The following is a 9474-nucleotide window of genomic DNA, read 5'->3' as shown; positions in this document are numbered from 1 at the left end:
ATATATATATATATATATATATATATATCTCAATGATTACTACAATGAAAGAGCATTCATTTAATTATTGTTACACATGAAAAATTATACAAAAGGAAATCACAGGTATTAAAAATGACTGAAATCTGTCTCCACCTTGTCTGATGAGATGCTAATAATATTAATTAAGTAGTATTTGAAGTATATGACAGATGCTGCATTTCGTTGTCTCAGAGTGACGATTGAGTTGATTCTAATCTAATCTAAAGATAATGTACTGAGCCGTTACAGGGTAAAAATAAACCGGTGCTCTCTGGTGGACAAACTGAGTAATGAAGAATGTTTCTGAACTTCCTGGAACACACATTCCAATAAGGATATTTCTGAGATAAGATGAAATCAGCTTCCAACTCAAGTTATAATTTCACAATCTAAAAGCATCCGGAACAGCTAAAATCCCTGTTTCAAAATAAATACATCTGCCAAAACGTTCAACACCCTACACATACAAAATCAGTGACAACCAACTGAGCATGACTCATTAAAGCTAGGATCGGTCATGTATTTTAGAAACACCTTTGCGTCTGTGGTTGTCGTAGGGGTTATAAGCTCAGGTGAGCCACCCGATCATTTGATCTATTTTACTTTAGAGTGTGTCATGCCAGCTACTGATTGAATGCCATCACACACAGTCACATACTCAGAGGTTTTCAACAGGCCTCGACTGTGAAGCTGCTGCACCACCTCCTGGGCTTGATGGTGGTGAAAGGACTCCCCGGAGTAAATATCAAAGTGGACCCCTAACCGCTGGAAAGATTCAAAAACGAATGTCAAATCTTACGGTTGATTATATTTATTTTAAGTTTCGGTTTTTGGGACTGTGGTGTCGGTTGGTGATGCTTGTTATTCAGTGCAGCTAGTCGTACCTTGTAAACATGTTGATACTCATCCACTGTGATCTCTCTGAACTGTTGCCATAAGGACACGGCCTCGCTCTCATGCTGTTCCAGCTGTCTAAAGAAGTCTCTGGCAGCCTGCATCATATCCTCATTGTGCTCTGCCTCCTTGTTTACTTGAACATAGACCTGCAAGACAAAAGCAACGAACACACACACTCATTTAACATGTCTCTTTGGTAAAGGATCTGTGTGTCTTCATCCGGCCATGCAAAGTCACCTCAAACAAATGCTGTAAGGGATTCTGTTTCAGCTTCTCCTGACATCCGAATTTACTAAACCCAGCTCCCAGCAGACCTGAAATCAAAGATGGAAAACAGTTTTGTCAATAAAATTCACTCAAAGAGAAGCATGTATGACCCCAGAGGACACATGTTGAATATGTTGCACATTATTTACTCACCAAACTGCATACCCCAGTCTCCGAGGTAGTTCATTCGAATAACGTCATTTCCAAGGCACTGCTTTAGGTTAGCAATAAAGTTACCTGGAGATGGAGACATTATTTTATTTTTTGAACTTCACTACTCTCTTGTGGGTAAAATACTATTTCAAAACACATTTTTTTGGCAATTCTATACTTCTATTTCTTGTCATTTCACAATACAACTCACTTGCATATTAATCTTCATCACTATTCTGGTTTTAGTTACTGAACAAATCAAATTTAATCCAAAACTCACCAATAACTGTGGATCTTAAGTGTCCAGCATGGAATTTTTTGGCTATATTTGGAGAGCTGCAACATAAAAACTCATTCATTCTGACTGACGGCAATCTACAAGTGAAGACGTTGCATGTACTGAAGGAAGATATACAAACACTAACATACCTGTACTCAACTAATGTTGTTCCTCTCTTGAGAGTATTGAAAAGTTCACTATTTAACACAAACTTCTCATCCTCGTCCTTTCCAAACGGCTCCAACATTTTCTAAACCAGAGGGATTCAAACGGATTATAATCACAACAGAAGCAGACAGGACGACCGTTTTCACCAGCGCGGAAAAGAAAATTGACAAACCTGGACAAGAAGTTTGCGATTCACTTTAAAGTTGATCATTCCACGCCCAGCAGATATGTCCTCCACCACACTGTCCTGCTCCAACTGACAAATACAGAGGAGATTTTAAGGATGATAAAAGCCCTTTTGTTTTTTTTAAGTTCTGGATTATATCAAGCAGAATAGACTTAGAGTGCATCTACAAACATGAAGTAGGAAATATTCAGTTAACTTTGTGATTTTGGTTCCAGGTGAAAGAGCAAGGAAAACTTTATATTACACGTTTCAAACGCATCTTATGTTATGAGAGATGACACTTAATTTATTGCTTCTTTGCCTTGGCACCAAACAAACCTTTGTCCTCATCCACTTGCATGTCTTCTATTTATAGCATAATGAATTGCAGTCTATTTGTGAGCTTAAAACAGCATAGTGTCAAAACAAGTTTTATCCTTCACCCATGCTTCCTCCAAGATGAATCTTACCCGAGAGGCCAAGCCTTCAGTCTGCAGCTGTATGTCACCACTGGATGGTAAAATCCCTCTGATCCGTAATGGGCTGATTGATAGTTTGAAATCAGCAGTCTGCCTGAGGAGAACACGTTCAGGGAGCTTTAACACACATAGAGCAGATGACTTAGTCTCATTCTTGCACACCAGAGGATTAATGGAGTTAGTTAAACGAACTTAACTGTTTCTTAAAAACTGGAACTGCTGACAGAGCTGGTATGAAGGCATCCTCAGACTGCTGCAGCGTGCGACCCAGCTACACACGAGACACACGAAGAGGTATAACATTTAAATAAATAGCATGTGATGAGTTTGTAGAGCATATGCAAGGATCAACAGACAGTCTTGCAATCCTCTGTTTTTACTTGCTCCAGGGTCAAGGCATGCTGCTAAATTAGCATTAGCATACAGTGTAATCTTCCTGCTTCGTTACCTTTGCTGCTATTGTTCTTCTGAAGAAACAAGCCATGTTCGTTAAACGTTAAAAACAACACAATATTTATAAACGTGTTGCAAAATTTGTGTGATCCATTCACATAGCTTCTTTACTTCCGCCTTAGCCACACTACTTCCGGTAGGCTCGTCCAATCACAGGCTTCGTACGCTGACAGAATGGGTTCGTTTGATTATATTCTCCGTTGCTCCCGACGGTGAATATCGCCTATTCGGTCGCTTAATTTCGGTTTCATACCTTAAATATTGTCCTATAACATTACAATTCATGACGAAATAAGTTACGGTCAAAGTTAAAGTCTGAAAAGCAACCTTGTTATGAATTATTCGGGGTTTAAAAACTCAGTTTAAATTCATCAAGACTGTTGGGTGAGGATTGCTGCAATTTGGCGTAAATTGTACGCATTGTAAGTTGTATCCTGTTCATCATTAATGCAATTTTTAGCAGAGTGCTTTTTATACTTTTCAAAGACTTCTAGCTTCCACCTCCTGTTTAAGAAGATACTTTCTCTTGTAGGTGGTGTCAAAAGTTTAGCTCCTAAATTTTCAAATAAAACCAAATGCTTGAAACTGAAACAACCAATCCTGCCCCGTTATTGGAGTAACACTCGTTTCCCCATCAGCTTATACTCTAAAAGCCCACCTATTGTCAGGTCAGCTACTTTAAATTGTTTTTATTCCTAAAAAATGTAAGATTTCCAATCATTGACACACTTCAGGCTAATTCATAGTTACAATTCTCTACAGAAGAAATGGTCCCAGTGATAATTGACCGGAGTGTCTGGAACTTATTCTATGTAACAGGGACAGTTGGTGGAAAGAGACTTCCGTTTTTCGGACATTTAAGATAAGACAAACAAAATTCATAACAGTATGGTGGAGGAACCATGTAGAAAACATCAAAGTTTATACGATTAGTCTGATCCCTTCTTACAGTCATAAATAGAAAAACTAAGACAAGCCCAAATACTTGTGTAAACACTTTATTTACTTTTCTTGAATCAAAGCCCCTTTATACCTACAGCAAATAAAATCAAGAAATTTTGGTACAATAAACAAAAGTCACGCAAAAAAATACAGTGTATACAAATGTAATAACAGTAATTGCCAGTACAGTTTAAAAACAATGCTGAAAAAGCCAAGATATCTGTTCCTGGAGCCCAGTCTAAAGGCGGTCTTGGTTTATCCACTCGTCAATGTTCAATCCCTTTTTCAAAATGTACATACAGAGAAGCTGCACAACTAACATCCTCTCTGTGAAATAACAAAATTTAACAAAAGAAATCAAATCAAAAAGGCCAAGTGTGTGGTGGCAGTCAGCCTTTTACGAAGGCATCAGAACAAAGCCAAATAAATATGGTTAAGAGGCAGTTAAGAGGCCACTGGTAGAGTCGCAGAGAGTCCTTAAACAAGTTGGCAGCAGGAAGCCCTCCTAACTCTGGTAGACACAGCAAATGTGGATACCACAAACGGAGTCCACATAGAGGCGATATGGCACAGCTAGGAGAAAAGTCCAACCAGGCCGAGTCCCTGGAGTAGCCTGCAGAAAATTGCATTCCTCGATATCAGACGCCGACACTCAGGAAACATCTGTGGAGGACAAATAAGACAAAAGGACAAATGAGGACGCTTCAATATTAGAACATTTCATATCATATCAGAAGAGAGCTAAGCACTGTGACTTGTGAGTGTACGCTATTGAAAACGCAGCATTCTTTACAGCACAAAGCAGAAATTACTGTTTCATTGAGAGAGTCAAGTCACTCCCCCAGCACTATTACATTCGGCTGTACCCCTACTGTTAATTGTGACGCTAAGCCACGACTTTGACAGCAAGATACCATCTGCTGTGCAAAATGTAAACACTTGCAGTGACTGACTCATGAGTCTTGTGTAACAGCTGATGTAGACAGAAGAACAGCTGGACCAAACTTTGCTTTCAGGAATCAATGTTTAACAAATGTCCAGTTTTTACAAATTTGGCTTCCAACTCCAAACCAGCAATTAAAAACACCCAACTCTATTCCTAAAATGGGCGATATGGAGAAAATCAAATGTTAATATATTTTGAAACAAATAGCTTGATCCAGATTCACGATTTTGTAGGGTTGACTATTGATGCTATCACAAAGTATCTCCACAATGGGATTCTTTGATTCATAATCATCAGTAATGTAGCTTTAATGACAACGTGTGAAAAGGCAAATAATAGAACAGCTGGAAACAGTCCGGTGGATTCCAAAATTACATCACTTCACTGTAATGCAGCCATTAAAACCAGAAAAAGACTTGTGCCATACAACGATATCCAAAAGCTAAGACGATATCCAGTTTCATATCAGGATATCGGTTTAATGTCAATACATTGCTCAGACCTACTTAAACGTTTTGTCTTTTCAGTCATCCACAGTTTATGACACATTGTTAATAATGATTTGTAAATGTTCCTAGTGTCTGATTAAGAAAACTGCAGAGGCAAATTTCGTAGAGACCCATTAATGAGCTACAAGCGTGATTTTAAAATAATAAATATACTCACAGCTGGCCGGCTGCTCTCCGAACCTTCGCATCAGTTGATCATGGGTGAACTTGACAAACGCATCATATTGCTCTGTTGGAAGAGTAAACATTCATTGGCACACGGTATGGATTAATCTCTACAGATAGTTTTCTATACCTTTAAATAATAATAGCCATACCTGCAAGCTTTGTAGTCAGTATCTCATCGTACTCCTCACGGATTTTGTCCTCTCGCTCTTTCAGCAGTCTTTCACAAATCATCCCGACCTGTCTGAGGGAAAATAAAGGCTGCTCCTTTCTGGTGGGAGATGAGGCACCGGAAGACGTCCCTGTTCGGAGAGTTAAGATCATACAATGTATACTAGACACATGACATTTAACACAGTAACAACACTGCGACATACTATAGACAGTACACACAAATTGTCCAGTTATAATGCCAAGCAGGTACGGCAACATAGTTATGCTCCTCATTAATCTGCAATACCTGATGTACACTGCCCAGTGGAGCATCGGTCCATTTGACTTTTCCCACAGAGGGAGGTTGTTAAAAAGTGAAAGGATAAGGGGCTTTCCATCGCTACTATTTTCACTCTTGAGTTGTTGAAGGATATGGGATTTCCCATGATTGTTGGCAAATCAAAAGTAAAACATCCTAACTTGTTGACGCCAAAGAGGATGGATATGTTAGTCAAGAGTAACTGGGTGTGCCAAATCAAATTACCCTCCGGGAGAACATGGCTATGAAGAAGGCATGTAACCATGTGCATTGTTCAGCTAATAGCATAAATGTTGTCATCATAACCAGGAACTAAACCAACCAGATCTTGATAAACTGATGTTCGAGCTGATCAGTAAAATGATTGGTGTATAATAGATGCATTTGAAGAAAACTGATCAATATCCTCATAAAGATGGTAGCTACCTGGTAGGGCGGGTCCACTGTGAGCGTTCTGCAGGTCCAGAGGACAGCAGCTGTCCGCCTGCTGGAAAGCACTGCTGTCCAGGTGTCGCCGTTTCTGCAGCCGCTTATACTCCTGTTTGATGTTGTGTAAAATTTCCTCTGAAAACGGGAAGAAAAAACATTTGCGCCATTATATAAAGAGGCATCTTTGCACAGGGGGGCTTCAATTGTGTGGGCACAAAGCCGCTGCGGAATGCACACCTTTGATACCTCCACGTGGCCTTGCTGATATATTGAGGTACAGCATGACTTTAGTCATTTTAGGAGACGTTGTAAATCATTCTCCACATCAGTGTGCATCATCTGTTAAATTACTCACCATCATCACAAACCTTAAGTTTACCTGCTATTACCAGACATGCTAAAGGGGGATGCTAACTTTGTTCAGTGTCCAATGAATCCTGGTTTTAACATACTGAATTTAGATATCATTGAAATATAAAAATGTAGGTTTAAATGTTTACCTGTGGTGAGTCTGGACGACACTTCCCCGAACGGAGAGGGCTCCATTCGCAAATATTTCTGTGGCGAAGAGACTGGAGACGCGATCGGGGCGCATCTCCTTCTTTTGGGTGAAGCCTGGCTCATTAGTGGATCGAAGTCCATAGTCCTTTTCAGGGTAGCCCCACAAGCCATCACGCTGAGTTGTGTGTAAAACAAACTAAGACAGAAAGGCTAAAATCCCTTGTTATCTGTTGCTAACCTGGGCCCCGATCTGTGCCGCTAGCGTTAGCTAGGTCAAACGGCAGAAGCGATTCCGGTCAGCAGATAAATTCGCACTATTTTCGTCTCTTGTTGCCTTCTGCTGATAAATCTCATACAGATTACGTTACCAGATATATTTTAAGATGATCTGGGTTGAATATTCTCCAGTAAACGTTCTATACTATCGGATGATTGCAGATTTAGCAGGACTTGTACCGAGTTGCACCCATAAACGGCTCAGAATAGTTTACCTTGTTCCGTCCGAATTCATCGGGTGTGCGCATGCGCAAATAAATTGCATACACTGGTACTTGTAGTTTTTGTGCCCTATCAGGTCCATTGTTTTATTAACTTAAATACTACATTTCCCGAAGACGTTGAAATTGTCCTTTTTTTCAAATGTGTCGTTTGCTCAGAAAAACCACGTCAGACTTTCAGTTTCACTTAAAACGTTTAAATAAAAACAGGAAAGGCATTTGTTGACGTTCAAAAAACTTTATTTATTCCTAACAGTTTAGAAATTACTCTATCACACTATATGAGCATTCAAATGTAAACAAAATTACTTAATATGAGGATTTAAGGATTAAAATACACCTACAAAGAAGAAGAATTATGTGTAGATATTTAATTCCTCAGAAGTATTTATTAGTAGAGATCAAATATTAAATGTGAACCCATGGTCTTGAATTAAGAGCAAATTTCTGTTTCAGAAGAAATAATAATAATAATGCTGCCTCAGAATGAAAACATTTGAAATAAAAAATGAAAATGTAAAATTAGTAGCCAACTAATTGTCTGTGGATCAGGATAGAATGAATTAAGTTTTACAAAAGATAAATATTTTTGCAGTGGGGTATGATTTAGTATGATGAATAATGACTTGTCCTAATAGTATCCTAGTGGTAGCCTAATGCACTTGGACTTTTCAAAGCTGACTCTGGCTGCAAAACTCCCTGTCTGGCTTGTACATTTTAATTTGAAACACCACCCCACCCCTTGCACTCACACAACCAAATGTTTGAGACATTTCCCTTCTATCATTACCACTTCCTCAACCACCCTTATACACAAACATATTGGAACTGTACAAAATGAAGGAGGATGTGTGGTATTTCAACACTTGTTCTGCAGCCAAAAAGGCATAACATTTGATATCTATTATAATATAGGACTTCACTAAACTTTACTTTTTGTGTCATTAATTTGGCACTGTCAAGCTGTAAAGTTTCCAGTGGACAATATGAAGAATATGAAAAATATGGCAATATATTATATGAACTCTTAATTTAAGTAATGGTGTTATACGCCATTGAAGACTGCTGCAGCTTGGTCCCATCTATAGGACTGCAACAAAAGATTATTTTCATTATCAATTAATCTGTCACCTGTTCTCTCAGTTATTTGTTTGGTATATAAAACGTCAAGAAAAGATCTTATTGAGACTTTCACACATGTAGAGTAAACCCGCCTCATGGCTTTTTGCAGATTGGAGTATTTGGTAAATAAATGTTGTATAAATAATATATATGTTGTAATTTCCCTATTCCCTGTGAGCCAATAGATGAAAAGGGCAGAGCAGATGTTGGTGTCAGAGGATGCTGTGGGAGCTCTTCTTTTGCAATTTGTCAATACTGCGGTTACAAGAAGTAACAACAGTTATTCGACTTTCCTGGGGAAAGGCTGCCTCTATTGGCAATGACAAATTTTCCAGAAGGGGGCACTGAAACATCACTGATGCCTTTAGCTTGCTGTCGGTCCAAGGCTTGACTTCCTCTCAGTCTGTTCCTCTTCAATCAGTGATTGTTGGATGAACTCAGCGACATTTGCTGCAACCTCCTATTTCCCACCATCAAATACCCAATCAAATAACTACAAGCAAAATGACAACCAGTTGCAACTTTATTCAAACGTTTGAAAACAGCAACACTAAATACACTTGACTGATTGTGTTTTTTTTAAGTCATAGATTCCTCGTTATGCCACCACTGTACAGAAGCCACTTGACAGTTGACATTTTGATCTTCAATACTCAATAATACAAGAGGCAGCAAAGCATACTGATAAACAGCGGTCTGGATAACTTTACACCAAGATACATGTCTACAGAACAATTGTGCTGTGAGATTTCTAGATTAAAAGTTCTACATCATCAATTAGAAAACTCACATCTTATCAGATTCTTTTGTAAGGTCAGTTGTCGAGTCTCCACACAATGTATACCATACACACACATTTCCATCCAAGTTACCAGCTATTGAAAAGACCCTTGTTTCTTTGTTAAGATAAGTAAAATTAACAGCAGACATATTTTTATTAAGTGTTACGCCATAAGTACTTCACTAGGCCTGTGCATGGGTTGCTTTTATTTTCCGAAATGATGCCC

General features: G+C 38.8%; 2 protein-coding genes across 2 annotated transcripts in view; both read right to left on the bottom strand.

The window, feature by feature from the left end:
- Positions 1–2995, bottom strand: part of rars2 (arginyl-tRNA synthetase 2, mitochondrial) — a 14590-nt gene extending 11595 nt beyond the window's left edge. Inside the window, exons 1-10 of the mRNA XM_031861415.1 lie at positions 2880–2995; positions 2629–2702; positions 2423–2525; positions 1959–2042; positions 1768–1868; positions 1619–1674; positions 1339–1422; positions 1156–1232; positions 906–1064; positions 625–786 (exon numbers count right to left, since the gene is read on the bottom strand). Of these exons, the coding sequence (XP_031717275.1) occupies positions 625–786; positions 906–1064; positions 1156–1232; positions 1339–1422; positions 1619–1674; positions 1768–1868; positions 1959–2042; positions 2423–2525; positions 2629–2702; positions 2880–2915 (936 nt within the window). The 5' untranslated portion in view covers positions 2916–2995. The remainder of the gene's footprint in view (positions 1–624; positions 787–905; positions 1065–1155; positions 1233–1338; positions 1423–1618; positions 1675–1767; positions 1869–1958; positions 2043–2422; positions 2526–2628; positions 2703–2879) is intronic.
- An 871-nt stretch (positions 2996–3866) lies between these two features.
- akirin2 (akirin 2) lies at positions 3867–7348 on the bottom strand. Its single transcript, XM_031861563.1, has 5 exons — positions 6848–7348; positions 6345–6482; positions 5599–5748; positions 5439–5510; positions 3867–4489 (listed from the first exon to the last, which is right to left on the bottom strand). Exons 1-5 carry the CDS (start codon positions 7017–7019, stop codon positions 4479–4481), a joined length of 543 nt encoding a protein of 180 aa, XP_031717423.1. The 5' UTR covers positions 7020–7348; the 3' UTR covers positions 3867–4478.
- Positions 7349–9474: the final 2126 nt, after the last annotated feature.

Source organism: Anarrhichthys ocellatus, unplaced genomic scaffold, assembly GCF_004355925.1.
Source record: "Anarrhichthys ocellatus isolate YVR2014 unplaced genomic scaffold, GSC_Weel_1.0 scaffold25, whole genome shotgun sequence".
In the NCBI taxonomy this organism is placed as follows: Eukaryota; Metazoa; Chordata; class Actinopteri; order Perciformes; family Anarhichadidae; genus Anarrhichthys; species Anarrhichthys ocellatus.
The sequence above is the reverse complement of the archived record's forward strand: the minus strand, read 5'-3'. Positions and strand labels throughout refer to the sequence as shown.

Coding starts and splice junctions, on each gene's coding strand:
- akirin2 (XM_031861563.1), bottom strand. CDS start 7,019: ATGGCTTGTGGGGCTACCCTGAAAAGGACTATGGACTTCGATCCACTA. Junction 5,749..6,344: donor CAGTGGACCCGCCCTACCAG/GTAGCTACCATC, acceptor CTCTCCGAACAG/GGACGTCTTCCGGTGCCTCA. Junction 5,511..5,598: donor ACTGACTACAAAGCTTGCAG/GTATGGCTATTA, acceptor CTCTTCCAACAG/AGCAATATGATGCGTTTGTC.